Raw genomic sequence first — 22202 nt, 5'->3', positions numbered from 1 at the left:
AGCAAGAGAGCTAAACCATTGAGCTATGCAGATTATGTTCTAAAGACAGAGAACTGCTTTCCAACTTGTGGAAACTGCCCACTTGATGTACACAAACACATAGGGGCAAATAACCCCATCTTTCCAGGAAAAAAAGCAAAATATAGCTGCAATTTTGAAATCAGATCCTACATTTAGAAAAGCATTGATTAAAACTAGATACAATAAATACCTTTCTAATGCAGATGAGATAGCAGCTATCTCTTGAGGATAACTGAGATAAGCAGCTAAAAAGATTTATTCAAAGATTGCATCAGAAGAGGATTGTAAAACCCAGTGTGTTTAACTTAATTAGACACATTGCAAGCTCTGCACAAAGATGGTATTTTGTTATTGATGCTTACTAGAACCTGAGGAGGAGAAAACTGGGATTGCTTTCAAAATGTTGCAAGCCTAAAGCCCTGAAGGTACTTATTATGAAAATATATTTCTTTTACACCTACAGGAGTCTTTCTTTCTTTGAAAACATAATAGTTGTCAAGTCAAGAGATGATAATAATATACAGTATTCACATAAAAATCTGAGTTCAGGCCTTAGAACAAATAGGTAGGCTTTTGGATCAATGTACAGTAGCTTGGTTCTTCATTTTTAAGTATTTACACTGCACTCACTTCTTGGCTTTTGTACCCTTTCTCCATATATCTCATCCATCATCATCATCGTTTAGTCGTGTCTGACTCTTCGTGACCCCATGGAACAGAGCACGCCAGGCCCTCCTATCTTCCACTGCCTCCTGGAGTTTAGTCAGATTCATTCTGGTAGCTTCGATGACACTGTCCAACCATCTCATCCTCTGTCGTCCCCTTCTCCTCTTGCTTTCACACTTTCCTAACAGCAAGGTCTTTTCCAAAGAGTCTTCTCTTCTCATGAGATGGCCAAAGTATTGGAGCCTCATTTTCAGGATCTGTCCTTCCAGTCAGCACTCAGGGTTGATTTCCTTTAGAATTGATAGGTTTGTTCTCCTTGCAGTCCAGGGGACACTCAAGAGCCTCCTCCAGCACAATTCAAAAGCATCAATTCTTTGGCGGTCAGTTTTCTTTACGGTCCAGTTCTCACTTCCATACATCGCGACAGGGAAAACCATAGCTTTGACTATTCGGACTTTTGTTGGCAAGGTGATGTCTCTGCTTTTTAGGATGCTGTGAAGGTTTGTCATCGCATTCCTCCCAAGAAGCAGGCATCTTTCAATTTCATGGCTGCTATCTCCATCTACAGTGATCATGGAGCCCAAGAAAGTAAAATCTGTCACTGCCTCCATATCTTCCCCTTCTATTTCCCAGGAGGTGATGGGACCAGTGGCCATGATGTTAGTTTTTTTGATGTTGAGCTTCAGACCATTTTTCCCACTCTCCTCTTTTACCCTCATTACAAGGTTCCTAATTCCTCCTCACTATCTGCCATCAGAGTGGTATCATCTGCATATTGGAGACTGTTGATATTTCTTCCGGCAATCTTGATTCCAGCTTGGGATTCCTCCAGTCCAGCCTTTCGCATGTATTCTGCATATAAGCTGAATAAGCAGGGGGACAATATACAGCCTTGTCGTACTCCTTTCCCAATTTTGAACCAATAAGTTGTTCCATATCCAGTTCTAACTGTTGCTTCCTGTCCCACGTAAAGGTTTCTCAGGAGATAAGGTGGTCTGGCCCTCCCATTTCTTTTGACTGTGGTCCACACAGTCAAAGGCTTTTGCATAGTCCATCATAGTGATAGTCATTTTGAATTTAATGTTGTTATGCCTGGACCACGGACCAAAAGCATAGGCTTCTAAGGGTCAGTCATCTTTAAAGCAGTAAAGATAACCTAATGTCACAGATCTAAATCATTCAACACCCACTTGCCATGAACTAGGCCCTAGCTTATCGTCAGAATTTGTTAGGATTTCTTAACAGATGTTCTGAGGTCAGAGCTAGGTTAACATTTAGATTGCTTTGTTTTGTGACTCCTCAGTGGAAGGTAAGCACAGGCTTCTCTTAATAGCCTCATTACAGGTACATTTTCTGAGGAAATCCCACTATTGGAAAGAAAACATGTTAATAATCACTTCAATCTACCAAGACAGAATCTGTTTATAGAATCAAGCTTCAAAGTAACTGAAAACCAAACTGGTCTTAAACCATTACTAGGTGTGAAATGCAACACAATTGTCCTTTTATTTACAACCTTCTGTGTTTTACCATGTAATTTCTGTATTCTGACTCTTATGTCTAACGAAGTGCACGTTCTACTAAAGCTTGTATTAAAATATAGCAGTTAGTCTTTAAGGTACCAAATGTCTTTTTTTGCTTTTGTTTTGTTCTTCTTGTTCAAGAAAACTAACATGGCTACCACTCTGAAAACTTACCGTATTTTTCCGTGTATAAGATGCCCCCATGTATAAGACGCCCCCACTTTTCTAACCCAAAATTAAGAAATCTTAAGTGGGGCTTAGCAAATGTAGGGTAAAAAGGATCAAAGTGCTGCAGGATGGCTTTGATTCCTGCTTTCTCCTTTTGTGAAAAATACAGTACTGTCTAAACTGATAGTGAATTGTCATCAATTCACAAGCTGCTGTTTGCATTCCCATATCAAAGTGCCAATCATACAACTTGGTGTGCAACCAAACATTTAAGTGGCAGATGACCAATCCACTGCCATAATGTATGCAACTGCACTTAACATTAGCACAAATCCAGAGTAGATTCCAGCCAATGTATTTGGAAGGAAAGGAGAAAACTGAAGTATGACAACTACAATCAAGATCAACAAAATAGTCTCTTAAGTATTTTCAGGACCTCACAAACGCATCACTGCTAGCCTACTTTCGATCTTAATCTCCCACTGCAACCTTTCTTCTGCATTTTTCATCAGAAAAAGCTCTTACAAAGAGTGATGCAAATGCAGGTAATGGGTGGTCTGATTGACAGAAGCATCCTGTTTTTCTCCAATGGCAACAACTCTTATTTTTATTTGCAGAAATGTCTTTCACCCCTAGTGTCATTTTATAAGCAAGTGTGCCATACAAAACTGCATCTGGTTAGGCCACGTTGTGGACTTGCACTTTGTGGTGGACTGTGTAGGTCTTAACTTGTAACCATGTCTCCTTTGTCTTAAGAAATTTCCTTCCTACAGTCAGGATAGGATACTGTACGTTACGATTGCTTCAGGAAGAACCAGTGTTATTCCTTTATCTTCAGCTGTGTGAAAGTAACAAATATGCTGACTCTTCTACGAAATCAGGCTCAATCTGCATTAAAAGCTAGGAAGCCACAGATGATACGTTTGCATTAATAGAAACCTTTATTTTAAAGCCAGAAATGGAGAAGGGAAAAAGGCGGAAGTCTTTATACCGCATAACAGTAAATTATTTCTTCAAGGTTCAAATTTCTGAAAAGCCACCAGTTTAGTAATGACTGTCCCCCCACTGGAAAAAAAACTTTAAAACTGTTTATATTTGTAGCACACAAAAAAGGACAGTGTAAAGAATGCTGCTAGTAACTTTTTATCTTTTAGCCATTTTAAGAAATGCATATGCACATACCGTATTATCTGAAACAAGAGCATTACCAGAAAAGTTGACAAAAAGCTGTAGGGTACACTTTATTAATAGTTTAAATTGAGGAGCCTGGTACTTTGGAGCATGTTGCAAATGCAAACTACGAATGAGACTGAGGACTTTCCCAGGCTCCTGCTTCCTCCAGCCACCCGTGTACCACTGAAAAGCAAGGGTCAAGGCTTTTTCATGTGCAGCACTAAACATGTCTGTGTTAAATGTCTTGGGAAAGAAACACTAGATAGCAATGTGTAGCAGCGGTAAACTGTTTTAGGCATTTTAAATTCTGACCTCTGCAAAGCATCAGATTTCACAGACCTTAAAAGATTGGGGCATTGCATACTTGACAACCTTTGCCTCTGTATTTTAGGCGAGATCTTGTTTCAAAAGAAGCATCTATATTGAATTTACAAACCTACAGGAAGTGATTATGCAGAATAGTCTCAAGGCATGATTGAAAAAAAAAAACCCACAAAGATTATTTTTAACTGTATGTCAATTGTGACCTGTATGTCCCATTTTCATTAAGGAGAAAAAGAACAGACACTCTTCAACAATACAAGATATGCTTGTTCATTTCTGACCCTGACTCTTCAACAATACAAGATATGCTTGTTCATTTCTGACCCTGACAAAAGCTACAGGAAACAGCAGATGATTTTTTTTAAAATCAATGTTTTCTCATATGGTGAAAGATATTAAAATAGGCCCACTTCACATTAAGCAATCTGAACAATCAGTAATTTCAAACAAAATGAAACAGATTTAGTTTTTTTAAAAAATATATATAGACAGATCTTTAATGTACCAAAACATGAAACAGTTTGAATACACTGGCAATGGCTTCTGTGGTTTTATCATTAGCTGGATTTATTTTTACAGAAAGCAGGTTTGCATTGATGTAATATTTGGAGAAGAATTCCTGAGCTCCATTCCCAGAAGCAAAGATGTTACAAAAAGAGAAAACTGAACTCTGAACTTTAACATTTCACATAAAAGTAACTCAAAAAAGTCCCTCTGAAAAACAGAGCTACCTGCTGCATGTAAAGAACAGCCAACAATTTTCACAAGTCAAATATGAATTCAACAGCAGCCTCTTCGGATGCTCCAAATTCCTAACATATTTTCCTTGAAATGGAACAGAACTCTGAAACATGTAACTGAGCAAACATCATGACTATTCAAGCCCTGTTGAAGTCTTATCAAGAATGCAATTGTCAAAAATAGCAAAGGCAGCATCACAGCACTGTAGAAACATATGGTTGCATCTAGCACCAATTCAAATAGCAAGAAAACCCTGCATGGAATTATTGAGTTCCTACGAATCAAGTATGAAGCTACTTGTCAAGCTTACATTTCCTATGAAAGTGTGTGTGTGTGTGTGTGTGTGTGTGTGTGTGTGTGTGTGTGTGTGTGTGTGTGTGTGTGTGTGTGTGTGTGTGTGTGTGTGTGTGTGTGTGTGTGTGTGTGTGTGTGTGTGTGTGTGTGTGTGTGTGTGTGTGTGTAAAAAATTATGTACACCTAACTAGGCTAGTTATTACAGGGAAAGATGTGAGCACAAAAATGATCAAAATTTCTGGTACTATAAGTAAACCAACACAGAGATGACAGAAAAAGGTTAAGAAAAGAGCCTGGGAGACTGTGGGTATATGTTTCTTGACTCCACAAACCACATTCAAGTAAAATTCCCCATCAGCTCGCCCCACCTCTCCCTGGGCAGAAAGACAGATCCACTCTCCTCCATTTGTTAGATAGCCCTTATGGAACTCAAGAGTCCTCTATTACCTACTCCAAGAGTTTCTTTGGCTGCTCAGAGATCTCTTCTGGTGTTTCTGCTTCCTGCCCGTGCTTTTATGACCATGGCTGCTTCCCCTTCTATCTCGCTCTCTGTCAGTACTAAAGGACCGTCTATGGCGTGCATGTTCTCGACTTGAACTCCTCTGGGGAGTACTGCTACTCTTGGTAGAATATTTTTTATGGAGGCGCCTTTCTTTTTTTCCTTTTTCATCATCGCTACTCCAGTCTCTTCTGTGCCTGCTTTTTTCAGCTTTATCTTTATTATGATGGTTCTGCGTGTCTCTGTAGGTGTGACTTTTTCCCTTGCTTGGCTCTCTGTTGCATTTGCCTGGTTCAGACAACAAATCCTTCCTGTGGCAGTTCTGCTCATGGTTTGGAGGACTCTTGTGTTGTTGATTTGCAGGGATGCACGAAAGCACACCTGAACCACTTTCACCAGAAATTGTACCCTTGTTACTGATAGTAATTTTAGGGTCTTTAATCAGAACTTCCTCATGAAGGCTCCCATTTAAATACTTTGGCTGAGAACCTAGAGTCTCACTAGCTATTGTGCTGCTTTGACAGAGGTGACTTGGTTTTGCCAAGGTGGACTGAGGCGAGGTAGATATGACATAAGGATGAACACCTCCTGGAGGTTTCAAAGGGATAGTCTGCAGTACAATAGGTTCAATTTTTTTCAGATGAGTTGCTTCCATTTTTTTATTTAAGAGATTGCATAACAGCTTCTCTCTCAATTCTCTCTCTTTTCTTTGCAATTCAAGAGCTCTCTCTTTCTCCTCCTCAACACGACGGAGTTCAGCTTCTTGCAGCTTTCTTCTTTCTTCCAATTGTTGAAGGCGGACTTTTTCCTTGTTGTGCTCCTGCTCCAGAAGCTTTATTGCCTACAAACATTGAGGGAAGAGGAGATTTACTCAATTCTTGCAACTATATGAAAATGTTTATCCTACAATGAAGTCTTACTTAAGAGAACTGCTAAAATGGCCAGAATTTCAGGGGGAAAAACACTCTACAGGGCAGGGAAACTGAAACTGGGGGGACAAAAAATTAGCAATTCAACGAAAGCAAAAACCATGACACTAAAAGATGGAAACCAATCCACAATCTCACTAGATTCTTAACACTGGGGAACAGTGAGGCTTCAAAATAAAGACAATGTCTGTGCCGGTCAGGTCTTCAAGGAGAAGGCATTCCACAGCTAGGATGCCACAGCTAAAAAAACCTTCTCCTGCATTTCTATGCAGGTGGAACATGGAGGAGCTTTCCCAACAGGTTTTAATGACTAAGTAAGATACAGGATAGAAGCAGTTCTTCAAATAATTAGGTCCCAAACCATATATGTTGCTCAATGGCTGAAATCCTGTTTGTGCAGCTACACTGATCATCCTCAGTGATGGCAATTTCTGATGGCAATATCTGATTCCGCCCCCAAAGGTCCTGAAGCTCCTATGGAATCTCTTTCACTGTGAGGAAGCCATTGGGGGCCACAGCACAGGGTAAGTTGTCAATTTCCAAAATCATAGCTAGGATGGCTTTACTACTGGAAATTAAAGTCTCCCTTCCATCCTGCAGGTCCCAAATGGTATCCTGTGGGAGCATTGTGACCTTCACAGTGGACAGTTTTATTTCTGAAAAATTAACAAGGCAAATGATGTCATCAGTCTTACACAGCATAACTTACTGAACAGGATTTCAGCCACTATCTGAACACACACTTGTATATACTTATCAACCAGATCTTAGAAATAAACTAAATTTAATAATGCCAATGCCAAAATAGTTACTTTTGTGTTATCCAGAAGGACAAGCCAGTTGACATACTTAAAACACCTTTTCTTAGAGTGCTGTTCTCTAAAAATGCCGACCACAGAGACTGGCGCAATGTTAGGAAGAACAATCTTCAGAACACGGCCAAAGAGCCCGAAAAACCCACAACAACCAATCTTTTCTTAACTTTTCTTAATCTTTTCTGCTTAGTTCCAGAGTGCCACCACTACATTCCATTCTGACTGCTTCATACCTAAAAAGCCTGTGCCAGTTACAGTGAGTCACATTCAAATTGATGGAATACAATTATTTGAGCTTGTATAGCTCAGTGGGTTAGGAAGCCTGGCTCTGGAGCAAAGGGTCAGAAGCTCAAAACCCTACTATGCAGCCCAGCTAAGGGCAAAGGTACATGAGGTTATGTGCCTCGCCACCAGTGCAGCCTTGTATATGCTGCATGGTCCCAGAGTGTCATTAGAAGGAGGAGGTGGCAAGTCCTTTCTTAGTAATTTATAATTAGAAAATCCTGGGAAGGACACCATAAATTACAAGCAAGTTGACAACAAATAATTATTATCAGGAAATGCCTTAAAAACCAGTGAAGCTGGAATAATGTAAATGTCACCCGTCTCATCATCTACTACCTACTAAGACTCAAAGAACAACATCTAGTACCAGCTTAGGTATCTGAACTGACTTTAATTCTCATGATCAAGACAGGATGTTTTGGTTCCCCAGCATAATGTTTTGTCGTGAAATTAACACAGAAGTAGACATAAACTATAAGCATTCTGTGACTGAAAGGGCTGTAAATAACGTCACCAAATTCTTATATTTTAACAGACAAAAAAAAACCTGGGATTGAAATTGTTCCCACAAATCTAATGCATTCTGCCATTGGGTGTTTTATTATTATTATTATTATTTGTTCACATCCAGTGAAAGACGCCGGGGCAAAAATGTGTAGTAGAAATGACATATTAAGGGTGTATACGGATTGGCTTTTGGGCAGTTGAGCTGGGAAAACAATAAAATTCTCGGCAGGTCTGGAAAATACAAGTAGTTTATATATTAAATCTCTGTATTGACTCTAACAGTCCCACTGAGCAAAGAATATACTGACACAGCCAAAATGAAACCAGAACATAGATATGACCTCTTTTCCCCAAGTACTGGTAACTCTTATCAGCGATGATGCTATTACTTATTTAAGCAAGTAAAAAAAGAACAGAACTGTCAAATTACAGAACTGTGGAGACATAATAGTTAGCTACTACAAATTTCTTGAGTATATTTTAAAAACCCACCTTTAACACTTGGAGTTAAAAATAAAATTGTTTTTCCACAGAAATATGCTCCCTAAAATCAGTTACCTTGGCTTTGCTCAGCAGTTCAGCAATCAACCGAATGGACTGAAGGTTTCTCTGAGCTAATAGAAGTTTCCTCTCCTCTAGTTTTATTTTTTCTTGCAACTTTTTTTGTTCTTCAGCTTGAATTTTTTCAAGTTTTTTCTTGTTTTTACGCATTTCACGATCCTTTTGTTTCTGCTCCCTCTTCCGCAGTTTCTCTTCTCTCTTTCTCTCTCTTTCTAATTCCTCAAATTCCTTCTGTTTCCTAAGAAAGCACATTACATCAATCTCAATTGCAATAATGTCAAAAGTTGATATTAAATTAACTGCCAGTAACAGCTTCACATTCAAATAGCAGACCACCCTTATTTGAAGACTAAGCCTCAATAATATCAATTAAGGCAGCAACCTTCCAAAATATACTGGAAAGTAGGGAACCAAGCCACCTTGGACAGAAAGCAGTATTTCTCCAGCACTAAACAAAAACGTAACATAGAACTTCTAGCAACTGTGAATAAAATATATAAAGGTGAAACACAAGATGACAAATCCATTACAATCCATAACCTTATTTTTTGTCCAGTATATGAATATTATCCTGAAAAGCTACACTAAAAATGTGGAAAACATGGATTGGCATCTTTGCTAAACCATGGATAAAAGAGCTCATGCATTCTGTTTCACATAAAAATTAAATTAGTGTACCAAACAGCATTATCTTCCAAGATACATTGTCAGAAGCAATATGTCTGGATCAGTTTTTTTGTAAGCAAAACCATTAATTTGCATTTTAACTAACGTGCAAAGAATATTGAACGTAACAGTTCTGTGATGAAATAGCTGAACTCCTGTTAAAGAAAACTGACATGAATAAAACAGCCTAAAACAGCGGCCAAAATTTTCTTTTTGTATTGATCACCTCTCAACCAGCATCCCAACAACAGTTATATCAAAATTACTGTTTTAAGCATCTTGTGTATAATAGTACTAGTAGTTTGACAATTAAGACAGCACAAGAAATTTACTAAATGGCATTTACTAAATGCCACTTACAGGAGCACAACACTAATAAGAAGATTACAAGCTACAGCCATCTCAGGCAGGTTGCTCACAGACATAAAGAAGCTTTCCAGCATCTTTCTTAAATATATTATTAACAGATATCTAGCTACCTATGACAGGGCAGTTTTTACATGCTAGCTATATATGGAAAGGCCTTGCTCACAAACTGCTGGTTTGCCAATATTTATTTTATCATCAAAAGCAAATACCAACAGTATTTCACTGTGCTTTCTACCTGATAAAAGGAATAGTCAGAATATACACAGAATGATAAGTTCCCATTTTACTGGCCAGTACATAGCTCTTTAAAATGTGCTTGTTCATAAAGTCCAGTGATACAAATTCATTTAAAAGGCCCAAATAGATTTGGAAGACCATTTTCCTTAGATATACAAGACAGACTAATATACTACATTTTGCAAGCATAGAAAAGCTGGGAAAAAAAAGCTTAACAGCTCCTATGAAGAAGCAAGAGCTACCTTTCCTCTTCTTTTTGTCTTTCCTCTGCTTCTTTTTCTTTGCGTTTTTGTTCTTCTCTTTGCTTTTCCAGCTCTTGAAGCTTCTGCCTTTCAAGCTGACGTTTCTTAATTGAAGCATCACTCAGGTGTTTTGTTGAATCAAATGACACCTTTCATAGAGACAGGAGAAAAAAAAGTCTTTGAACCCATTGATCAGTGGAATTGCCTCAATTTTTCAAAAAATTATGCTGTACAAAAACGTGTCCCTCCCACTGCGATTGTTTGGGAGCTGCAGTCATTTCCCCCCTTTTGTGGAGCCCCAATCCACTTCCAGAATTGCACTGACTCTTGTTAAAGTGTATGTCCCTTCCCCATAATTAATCCAAATAAAAAAACCAATGAATTATCCTCAGATATCTATCAACATATTCTAATTTATACATTACTCAATAAATTATATACTGATTAGGGAAAACAACTGAAAAACTTCAGTGATCACCATCGTCTTTTTAAACCTGCCATCATCCTCTTTTTGCTTTTCTTTCTTTAAAAATAGGCTCTTCCCCATTTATTTCTTTAAGAATCACAGGATGCATTGGCAGTAATAGCTGGGAGTTATATTTTGGAACTTCTTATGGACTGAAAATCTATATTGTAGTTTGAACTGGATTAAAGTACATTTCCCTCATTTCTACCATGTTTCCCCGAAAATAAGACAGGGTCTTAATTTTTGTTGAAAAAAGGCACTAGGGATTTTCAGGGGATTTTTTAAATGTACAACCATCTATATTTATTCAAATACAGTCATGTCATCTTCTGGTTGCTGCACAATGGTGGAAGGCGGGGTTTCACTTAACTAGGGCTTATTTTTGGGGTAGGGCTTATTACGAGCATCCTGAAAAATCAGACTAGGGCTTATTTTCAGGTTCTTATTTTCAGGGAAACAGGGTATTTACTGTGACTTATGATGCCATATGAATTAACTGTGAAAAAGTGATACACAAACATTTAAAATAAATACTTCCAACAGAGTCAAATGAGATATTACAAGGAAAAAAGCTTCTACTATGCCCCCACCCCGAACAAACAGGCGTCTGACAGTAGAAGTTTGCTTGAAATGGGCAATTCAGAACCACTTCTTTAAACCATACAGAAAAAGAGCATGCAGCATTTTAAAAATATATACCAAAAACTCAGTGGTAACCTACCTTTAAATTACAAGCCACTGCTTTGCCATCTTCGCCTTTGTACATCAGCTTCATCCCTCGCAAAGCATTCATAGCCTTGATGAAACCTGCATATTCCTCATACTGAACATAAGCTTCAAAATTCAAGTGGCCTCCAAAACTGAACGTATGAAAGTTTCGCCCAGTCATTTCTTCTCTGTATGGGTCCAACATGGGTATGTCCACATTACGTATTTCCCCAAATTTGCTGAACACCTTGATAAGCACTTCTTCACTTGGTTTTTCTGAGCCGGAGTCTTTCAAGGCAAACCATTTACACGGTAAGCCTTCCAAATGAATAGTATCTGGCCTTTCCCCCGGCAGAGTTTCATTCATATCCTTTGCATCACGAAAAAAGGAATCCCAGTCATGTCTTGTGGGAAAATCAATTTTGTATTCTGCAGCACGCACTTTTAAAATGTCTGAAAAGCCACTAAGTTTAATAGTTTTGCCATCCAGGCATGCAAGGAAGGATTTAACCAGACTCTTATTTTCCACCTCTCCTTCAAAGCGAATGAAGTCCATGGTGCTTTTGGAAATTCGTAACGTTGAGAACTGATGGGTCTGCACCATTCCTTTGAGCCTTTCCATCACCTCCCAGTTAGAAATGGACTTCCCAGGCTGCTTTAACTGAGGAAGTGCCACACTGATTGTCATTTTTGTAATGGGCTTAAGGTATAACCCATACGGAGCACAGAGGTCTACAGCTTCAGAAGTATCATGTACTATTGTGGCAGCTGCCATGGCTACAAAAAGGGAATAAAGCTTGCAAGAGAAGATTGTATGTTTATGTGCCTTGCAAACAATGAGAAAAAGTGATTCCTTTCTTTGAATCGATGGTCATTTTATTCGTTTCCTTAAAAAAGCATTCAAGGATTTTGAACAAGTCTTTTCTGTTCCAAGGCCTGTTAAAATGCGTCAACAAGGAAGTAAACAAAAAAGCTGGTGTTCCTGGCCACTCTGTACTTGTACACTCCAGCTGCAGTGAAGAAAATTAAGGAGAACCGCTGGATAGTTCAGTGATTTGTGTTTGCAAATAAATTATACAATTGTGAAAAGAGTACTAAGAGTGAAGACTTCGTTAATAGAGAAGAAATTAAAGATTTAGGAGGAGAAACTGTCTTCTGAAAGTGCTGTTTAAACTGGCTGCAGATCCTATCATGCATTACAACCACAAGAGGAATTCCAGGCTTTGCAGAAATCAGGAAAAATACAGTTCTGTGTGGAAAAAAAAGTAAATATATTAGACTTTTGCATAATTTAATTCCATCAAGGCAGACACGACACTGTTTGTCCAAAAAAATAATAATAATTAAACTGTGTGAACATCTAGGCGCCTAAGTAAGTGTAATATAATTTACAGAACAAATTTATGTTTATTAACTCAAAAACAAACCCTGCTTTGCTTAATGGAATTTATTTCTAAGCAAATGCGCATAGATCATGACCTTGGAATTTAAGCTACATTTGCAATAACAGCATTTACATAACATATTTGTATTGCATGATCAATAAATAGCCTGCAGGTCCTCAAATATGTACTGACTGAACAGGCAGAAGTGTCTTCATATAGCAGAAACTGCTTTAAGCTCACAGAAATCACTTCTGCTGGCCAATTAAAAGTCTGGCCACAGAAAGGGTTGAGAAAGGTCAGAAGCCCACAGGAGCTGAGTTCTTCAGATCCTGCAGACCAATATGCTGGCATGAATTAAGTCTTGTCCTAAATTAATTCAAACTTCCTAAATTCAAGAGGTATGGACTTAGCATGGTCTCAGCTGGCACTCACTCATCTTGGTTACTAATTTGCAAAACCTTTTGTGAGCAGAACTGCACACTACATTACAGCCACAACAAAAATGATCCATAAATTAACTGCATGTTTTTAAAAGTGCCACTAAAACGTATTATCTCAAGTATATTTTGCCTTTTGAAAAATCTGACTAAAATTTTTCTATCCTATAGCATATCAGATGCAAACACACTAAAGATTGTATAGTTCTTTGAAAAACTAAAAACATGATATAAATAATGACTAGAGTACAACACGAACTACTGTTGCCAACAATCCATAATTTTGATGCATCAAAATATACACAATAAACACACTACTCATACTAAATCTCTTATTGCAGACATCATCCATCATTTTTGGAAAGGCAAAACAGTACATTCTAAAACTTGTTTGAGAAAAAACACAGGTGTGCTTCTGGATGGAACTCAAAAAAAGAAATACAGTGGACCCTCTACTTACGGAATTAATCCGTATTGGAATGGTGGCTGCAGGTCGAAAAGTCTGTAGGTTGAGTCGCCATTGATCTACAATGCATTGAAAACCGATTAATCTGTAAACGGCCGTTTTTGTTCCATGTTGGGTTTTTTTCTGGACTGTAAGTCAATTCTCTGGCTGCAAGTCGAACCTAAATTTTGCAGCCAGAGAAGTCTGTAACTCGAAAAGTCTGTAAGTCGAGGGTCCACTGTAAGCTAGTTTGCAAATGCATAACATATCACATTGTTTTGTCATTCCACACCAGAAAGGTGGGATTAAATAAGTGAACAAGATACACATTGAACACTACATGCTGGCTATTGTTTCATCTTCATTTTTACTGATGAAGTTGGACAACTAGACACAAGACTACACTGTGGATACACCAGTCTCAGAGACTCTAGATAATTTTCCCACAGAAACTGTGAGTATCTTAACTGTCCATTATGCACTAAGTCAAAAGGTGACAAACTTAAATATTTCTTTTGCCATTGCTCAAGCAATGCAGTGCACAATTCAGTCACAACCTGATCTAAGTTACACTAGACTATTGCTTATTTTCTTCTATTGTTACAGCTCTTTTTTCCAAAAGAAAAAAAGCACAATGTGGAATATAGAAATAAAATAAGGCAAACTGTCCATCTGGCCAAGCAGTTTGTTTCAAACAGTGGCCTGCCAGATGCCTCTGGGGAGTTCAGAAGCAGGACAGAAAGTGACAACTGTTTCCATTTAGCTCCCAGCTTTGATGCTGACACGTTCATCAAAGATAACTGAGAAGAAAAAGAAATGACAAAATCTATAGTAAGAAACTTAAAAGTATTTTCTACAAGCAGACTGATGTTAAAGAGGCTACGAAAAATCTGAAGAAACTGAGAATAAAATAATCCTAATCAAAGAAATGCAGTGATGCAAGGGGCCCTATGGAGTCCAGCCCCTGTCAAGGAGGCACAGTGGGGAAATGAACTCCTGACCACTGAACTATGTAGCAGTTCATATGCATGGCACTCAGCATGGTGTAGTTATCAGTGCTGACATAAAACCAAATAACAGATGTTCAAAAGCCCAATGAGCCATTAAAGCAGTCACACACTCTCAATCAACCCTACTTTACAGGACTGAAAACAAAACGGGGATAATGAGGGAAGAAAGAAGAAACCTTATCAGCTGTCCACAAAGAAGAAAAACACAAGTATACCATAAATATTAATTGTTCTTCAAGAACAGACTTTCCTTTTGCCTGACCTAATTTGCCCTTTAGAACCTCAAAAGCCAATCCACACAAGCTAGATACATAAAGGCTGCTACAAGAATATATGACAATCAGAACAACAAACAGCTCAGTGGTTTAGGTCTCTGGCTGGGGAGCCAGAGGTTGGGAGTTCAATTCCACACTACGCCTCCTTGAGAGGAGATGGACTCAATGATCCATAGGGTCCCTTCCAGCTCTGTAGTCCTAAAAGGATGAGGATCTATGAGATTACATTTAGAACTTCTTTTAAAAAAGTACTGTTAAAAAAGGTGAAAAACTGGAGCCTCTTCATGGGCTATGCAAATCGACCTACCAATCACTGCCAACCTTCTTCCCCACCACAAGGAAAGCAGCCTCGTGAGCCTGGGGAAGAAAAAGCACAACAGATGAAGCCCTGATGGGGGTGGAGGTGTCTCTTACTAATTAGAGGCTCCTAATTTTTTTTGGGGGGGAGAGAAGAAAAGGAGGGGCTCGGTGACAAATGGTTTCAATTTCTCGGGAAAGTAAAAGGGGGGAGAAGACACAGATAGCTCAGTAGCTTTGGTCTCTGGGTGCGGAGGCTGGGAGTTCGATTCCCCACTGAGCCGCCTCGACAAAGGCTGGACTCGATGGTCCAGAGGGTCCCTTCCAGCTCTGAAAAACTCAGATGATGATGATGATGATGCTGTGTCACAGCCGCACCCCTGCCCCCAGAGTCAGAGCAACATCCTACGCACGAGGGGGGAGCCGCAGATAAGACACAGGCGTTCACACATACTCGTTCTGCCACATTGCAGGACGCCCAGCCGATGAAAACCAAAGGGGGGAGAGAGAGGAGAGGAGGACGCGCACCCGGTCCGCCGTGGCCCCGCTTCCCGGTTACCTGCCCGAGTAATGAAAGCGAAGGAAGAGGAGGAGGAGGCAGCCCCCCCTCCGTTGCCAGCAGCGCCTCTTCGCTTCCTTTCAGGCCTCTTTCACCTCCAAGCTAAGGCGCGCGGAGGAGACCGGCCTTCCCACAATGCCCAGCGCCACCAAAACAAAAGAACTTCCGCTTTCTCGCCAGGAAGAGGAAGCAACTTACGGGGCACCCGGATGAGGTGGGCGGACCCATAGACCTAGGAATGCAGATGTATACGCTCCTTCACACAGTTGACGGAGGGAAGAAATTGCATGATACCCTGAGATAGATGTACTGTATGTTTCTTTTCGATAGCTGGCTGTTTTCCTCCCTTGCGTTGCAGTGACACTGAAAACTGCCTTTTAGAAATCCATTCTAAATTTCATCGTCCTTGTGGTTTGACAGTAGCATCCCCACCCCACCCAGGTCGGCAATCAAAGCAGGAGTTTGTGCGGCTTGTAATTTCATGGGGACATTTTTCATTATTTTCTTTTAAATACAGCCTTGGAAACATACTGAAGTGGAGCTTGTCAACTCGCGAGTCGAAGGAAAACAAGCTTAAGGGGGAAAGAGGTCACTACGGAGGAAACGATTGAACAGGTGGACGGTTGCTGCAGTAATCGTCTAGCTTTCGTCCTGGCGAGGCAAACCAGCCTTAGCCCCACCTTTGTTCTGCAGCAGTCTATTTTTGCATAAATTTGGATCAAGCACATAATTTCACTGGCTTTTAAAAAAAAGTGTTAAACCTTTTTTGTGCTAAGGAGCATATACATACTTCAAGCAACGAAACAGAGGGCTGTACACATGGACATCACCAGATGGTCAATATGGAAATCAAATGGACCCTGCCATTGGAAGCAGGAAATGGAGAAGGAGTGTCCTCTCAGCCAGACCAAGACCAGGAGCAGATTGTCAGAACCCATCATGAATGGTTAATAGCCAATATCAGAGTAAAGCTGAAAAAGAACACTAAGATAATCATAGTGCCAAACCATAATTTAAACAACATTCCTGTGAATTTAAAATCCAAATAAAGAACAGCTTTGTATTAGTGAACTCAAGGGACCCTGAACCAGATGAACTGGGGACTGAAACCAGAGAAATTATTAGAGAAGAAAGCAAAAAAAGATAATTCCGGCAATAAAAAGAAAAGGAAAACCTAGATGGATGATGGAAGAAATACCTAAATTTTTAAAGTGCAGGTGAAAAGTGAAAAGTGATAGAAACAGTATCAGAACCCTGAATACAATATTTCAGCAACTGTCACACAGAGACAGAGAACTATTACAATAAGAGTGCACGGAAACAGGAAAAAAGAGGAAAAACAAGAGATATCTTCCAGGTGATCCAAAAAATCGAAGAAAAATTTAAGCCTAGATTAGGAATGCTGAAGTACCAACAGGGGAGTATGCTCTATGACCAGGAGAAATGAAAGAGAATGTGTTAACAGTGTATTGAAGACCTATATAGAAGAGATAAAAGGATCATAGACTTCTTTGAGGAAGACTCTTATAATGAAAAACCTACAGTTCTAGAAAATGAAGTGAAAGCTGCTCTGAAAGCACTAAAAGGAAATCAACCACAAATACCAACAAATATTTTACCCTGTCTTTCTCCTTAGAAAAGGTCCCAAGGTGGCTTGCAACATTAAAAGACATTTAAGAACAAAACAATAAGTATACAAAGATGGCATACAGTAAATCATTAAAAGGCAATATTTGAAGCTGATAACACTAAGCACAGTAGAACCTCTACTTACGAGCTTAATCCATCCCAGAAAATGTTCGTTAGTTGAAACATTCATAAGTAGAAGCAAAAATTCTCATAGGAATGCATTGAAAACCATTTAATCAATTCCTGCTATTTTTTGTTCTTATCTAGAGGCGCCGTTCTTAAGTCGAAGCATTAGTTCCCATAGGAATGAATGCAAAGCCGGTTAATCCGTCCTCTACCACTAGGGGGAGAATTTTTCTTCTTTTCACCTAAGACGAACCTAGGTCCAAAAAAGGGCAGGAAAGGAGGGAGGGGGGAGGGAACAGCTAAACAGAACACCTTTAAAAACAAGCAGCTTTTAAACCAAAGTAAGCCAAGCCAAGTACCTTTTAGCTTAAAAAAAGGGCAGGAAAGGAAGGCAGGAGGGGGGAGAGGGAAGGAACAATGGGGAAAAGAGGAAAGAAAGAAAGAAGGTCATCACTGGGGCACACAGACCCCTCAGACAAGAAGAGAGAGAGAGAGAGAAGACAAGGGGGGGGGGCTTGAGTCTACAGAAGACTCCATTTTAAAACTCCATTTTAAACTCCATTTTAAAGCCTGCCTGCCTGCATCAACAAGCACCACAGTTTTCTGATTTTAAAAGAGACAGACCTTGGAGCCACATTTTAAACACACATTTTAAAACAAAAGAGAGGTCACAGTACACAAACCCTAGAAGCCACAGAATCCAGAATGCATTATATCAGCACAGAACTCATCACAAAAAGAGAGTCTAAACTGCATTTTATAGCCTGCCTGCATCAACAGCCAGCACAGCCCCTCACAGAATATTTTCTGATTTTAAGAAAAAAAACTGTGGAGTCTAAACTGCATTTTACAGCCTGCGTGCATCTACAACCAGCAACCCTTATTACAGCAAACAGATCCCCAAAGAAAAAAAAACTTTGGAGTCACATTTGAAACCCACACATTTTAAAACAACAGAGAGATCACAGTACACAAACTCCAGAAGCCACAGAATGCAAAAATAAATAAATAAATTTTACATTTTTAAATTACAGTCTAATTTTCACATTTAATTTTAATTTAATATTACAGTCAACTGAAAGTTCAAATTCTGCGCTTTCCCCACCTCTCCCGCAATTTTTTGTTTGTATTTTGAAGCTCCATTCGCAAGCAGAAGCAATATTTTGCGAACAGAGCTGTTCATAAGTTGGATCATTTGTAGCTAGGGACGTTCGTAAGTAGAGGTTCCACTGTATAGAAATATAAAAAAGGAACAAATAAATACCACTCTTAGAAATGGGAAACCCAAGTAATCCTAAAACACAGTCAAAGCAGTTACACATGACTATCTATTTCAAAACACAGACTAAATCTGTCACAATACTAACAAGAATATGCCAACAAATATGGAAAACAACACAATGGCCAACAGACTGGCAATTTTCAATATACTTTGAACATATACACAAGCAGGGCTGTTGAGGATAGGGCATTTCGGAGATCGCTTATTCATGGAGTCACCCTAAATTGACTTGTAACATATTTTTGCTTCATTTTCATAGGAATAAGGGTTATGGTACAAATAGAGGGCCAGGTAAGGGGGGGAAGGGTAAGAAAGGGTAAAATTCCAGAAAGCTAAAAGTATTCTTACATCCGCTTATAAAATTGTATTAAAGATGGAAATCATACAAAGAGAGAGAAAAAACATTATAACAATTTTCTATAATATTTATCATTACTAATCTTCCATTTTCATGGACTTTCTCTTTTTATCTTTAAGTTTACTAGTTTTATAGGTGTAATATTATTCTGTCATCTTATATTTATTATTCTAAATTGCTCTATTGCTTTCAATCACTGTTATAACCATTAATTTGTGTTTATTTTATCATATATTCTTTCACCACAAATACCTTCTTAGATTTAACAACGTCTATCTCCGCTGCTCTATCTCCTTATTCTAACCAATATTTTGTGCCCCTCTTATCCTGTCTTCTTTAGTTTTCCATCTTATGGACCACAGATCCATTCTCAAGAGCTTCATCCACTCCAGGTATTGTCTCCTTTTTTTCATCTGTCACAGCATGTGTCCCATCATCTCTACTCTTCTCCCTTTCATATCAAAGTTCATAGTAAACTTTGCCATTTGTTGCACTTCCACTGTTGACTTCTCCATAAGCGGGATTAACAAATTGGCTCTCCGCTGCATTGTATCTTCAACTTTTTCTTCTAGAACCTTCTGGGGTTTAAGAATAAAATTGTCTGTCTCTGTTTGTGGTTTTAAAAAATTGATTCCCTGTCATAGTTTCACTTCTTTCTCCGTCTTCGCTGTAAATTCCATTTCTGTCCCCACATCTTTAATTTGTTCAAATGGCTGATCCATCTCTGTTTCCATCTGGTGCAGTCCATTAAGTATAATGTTCTGAATATTCTTGAGGACGTCTTCTTGTCCCATAATTGGAGGTATTATCTGGGTTTCTTTCCAGCAGGTAGTGACCACAATAGTTACTCACAATAGTAGCTTGGGGCAGAAGGTTGACATGAGGAAGGGCTTTTCCCAAGACTGTTTATAGCTGCTTCACAGATTTAAATCCATCAGTAGTTTATAGTTATATTGTCCTGCGGGAGCAAGTTAGTTCCCCCCCCCCCACTTTCGACTCCTTTCTTTCTGTTTCTCTCAGCCAAGCCTCAGATGAAGGCGGGGGGGGGGTGTTTGCCGGTCTGGCCAGATATAGGTCTAGTCACTTGGTCTGACAGATTATACCCAATCTCTTCATTGTTTAGGTTCTTAACAGTTCCATATGTAAAACAAACCACTTCAAGTTTGGTCAAGATTATTTTTCCAAAATCCTTCTGTTCTTTTCCGCTCTCTGCCTTTGGAGCATTCACAGCTCTGTGCCAAAGATGGCGCCCACTCAGTTCTGCTTCCAGATTGCCACTTCAAAGACAGGCCAGTCCAGGAATCTCCCGGGCCACCTCCCTTCTCAGTCAGATTCTGTTGCTTCGGAATTTCACTTCTCCTAGTAAAAGTCACACACACACCCCAAGTTTGGAGGGGTCGAAACCAAGTGGTCTCGGTCAGTTTCAGGAACCTCTTGAAACCTGACCAATCTCATTGTGACAAAGCCCCGCCTCCTTTTGGGTCACCCTAAATTGACAGGACAAAACAATAGAGTTGGTAGAAATTAAGAGGGTTGGGATTCAAAATACAGAGGCTGATGTTTTTCTGGTTGGTGGGAATAACGTGATCCACATCTGTCATGGCAGTGGAATATCTGTTGCCAATGGGAGGATAGCTGTGTAACCATATTTCAGTAAAAACTCCAAGAGTCTTGTGTTCAATAAAACAAGCTGCCATCCAGGAAAACCTCTTTGTTCATCTTTGAGATATTGCAAAACTGGGTTGCTTCCATTACTTATGTGTATGGCAGCAAAAGCAGGCCCATCACATATATGGCCATATTCATGATGTATTAAAGCTGAATAGAATCTACTATATTCCACCTTGCATGTATGTAGGGAAAAATACAGTGTATGGCTTGCATTCAGAAAAATGTTCAATAGAATGAGGTAAAACTTGATAGCATAGGAGAGACTTGTGTGACAAGTAGCTTATTGTGTGATACTGTGCTGGTGGTAAGGCATAGAATTATCTCTAAGAATGGCTGTAATGACTTCTACTTGTACCTTATAGATCACTGAGTCCAACCCTTGTCAAGGAGACATCGTGGGGAACTGAACTCCCAACCTGTGGCTCTGCAGTAAGCCCCTGAACTATCTAGCAGTTCTATACAGAAGCCATTCATAGTATCCGTTGCAGCTTGTTGCAGAACATTGTGCTATTCTATCCAGATAGGGGTGGGGTGGTGTCCATGAGGAAGACTTTTGCCATGGTGAAGAGGGTTAGTGCGGTATGCATGAATATTTCCCTCTATGCCCAGAACTGGAGCTGCTGCTAAACAGAGATACTGTAGATACCAGAGATAATTGGAGATTACTTGGAGGAAGGCACCAGCTGCTAGAAACCGATAGAAAGCAGCCCCATCGTCAGGCCAACCTTGACCACAGGTCATCTGAGAAAGTATGAGATGTTTCCCCAGATGTTCTCAAGTGATAAGTTTTACAAGAAGAAGCACACAGGCTAGACAGGTTTTCCAGATGTTTAAGCTCTGGTGTTTGATCTGGCTATCCTCTGTTCTATAATTCTGCTAATTAGTTAAATGTAAACATCAATGAAGTTGGCAGCACCAGAATATGTGTGGTAAACTCGTGTGCCTACAAGCTTTCTTGTAGACTTGGATTGTGAAAGATGCTGTGCAATTCATTTTAGAGGTTGGCTGCTGTTGTTCTTCAGGGGTTCCAGATAAGAATACAGGGCTTAAGGTTTCTCTCTACTACTTCATCACTTAGGCTTTCTGTTTTACTCTGTCTTTAATAGAGCTTTGTAATTTTCCCTCCATTGATACGTTCACTGCCTCTGATTCTAAAAGAACCCATTTTAAATCTCAGTAAAACAGGTAGGTACAATAGTATATAATTACAGTAATGATTTTTAAAAGCAACTTCCCAGGCTCTAAATTAGCACATTAGAGTCCATCCTGTCCATTCTCCCTCTTAATTAGCTAAAAAGAAAAAGGCTTTAAAAAATATCTCTGCTGTGGCATGCAGAGGTGTAGATTAGATATTTGGCCGTGTCTCCTCCAGCTCTGCCATTCTCATTGATATTATTAGCTGCCAGTTGAGAACTTATAAGTCACACAGCATGGTAGTGTCAGTTGCTTGACATTTTCAATTGCATAGATTTCACGTCTCTGTTTCAATGGGCAAAGCTCATTCATGAGCCTGTCATTCTTCCACTGACGGCCA

General features: G+C 39.4%; 1 protein-coding gene across 4 annotated transcripts; it reads right to left on the bottom strand.

Annotated features, from left to right (window-relative positions):
• Window positions 1-4336: 4336 nt before the first annotated feature.
• On the bottom strand, window positions 4337-15757 carry AKAP17A (A-kinase anchoring protein 17A). 4 transcript variants are annotated; one of them, XM_020778724.3, is made up of 5 exons: window positions 15603-15757; window positions 11208-12443; window positions 10021-10169; window positions 8504-8744; window positions 4337-6250 (listed from the first exon to the last, which is right to left on the bottom strand). In XM_020778724.3, exons 2-5 carry the CDS (start codon window positions 11967-11969, stop codon window positions 5354-5356), a joined length of 2049 nt encoding a protein of 682 aa, XP_020634383.3. In that variant the 5' UTR covers window positions 11970-12443; window positions 15603-15757; the 3' UTR covers window positions 4337-5353. The 4 variants fall into 4 exon arrangements, with proteins under 4 accessions (XP_020634383.3, XP_078246480.1, XP_078246481.1 ...); XM_078390354.1 differs by lacking the exon at window positions 15603-15757 and adding an exon at window positions 15498-15584; XM_078390355.1 differs by lacking the exon at window positions 15603-15757 and adding an exon at window positions 15054-15098.
• Between the last annotated feature and the right edge of the window lie 6445 nt (window positions 15758-22202).

The sequence above is a fragment of the Pogona vitticeps genome, chromosome 3 (genome assembly GCF_051106095.1).
Source record: "Pogona vitticeps strain Pit_001003342236 chromosome 3, PviZW2.1, whole genome shotgun sequence".
NCBI classification, from domain to species: domain Eukaryota; kingdom Metazoa; phylum Chordata; class Lepidosauria; order Squamata; family Agamidae; genus Pogona; species Pogona vitticeps.
The sequence above is the reverse complement of the archived record's forward strand: the minus strand, read 5'-3'. Positions and strand labels throughout refer to the sequence as shown.

What these genes read in the sequence shown, in the direction of transcription:
- AKAP17A (XM_020778724.3), bottom strand. Translation starts at nt 11,969, where the DNA reads ATGGCAGCTGCCACAATAGTACATGATACTTCTGAAGCTGTAGACCTC. An exon ending in CAGTGGCTTGTAATTTAAAG is followed by an intron (nt 10,170 to 11,207) that starts GTAGGTTACCAC and finishes TCTCTATGAAAG; the next exon opens with GTGTCATTTGATTCAACAAA. An exon ending in AACTGCTGAGCAAAGCCAAG is followed by an intron (nt 6,251 to 8,503) that starts GTAACTGATTTT and finishes CAATGTTTGTAG; the next exon opens with GCAATAAAGCTTCTGGAGCA.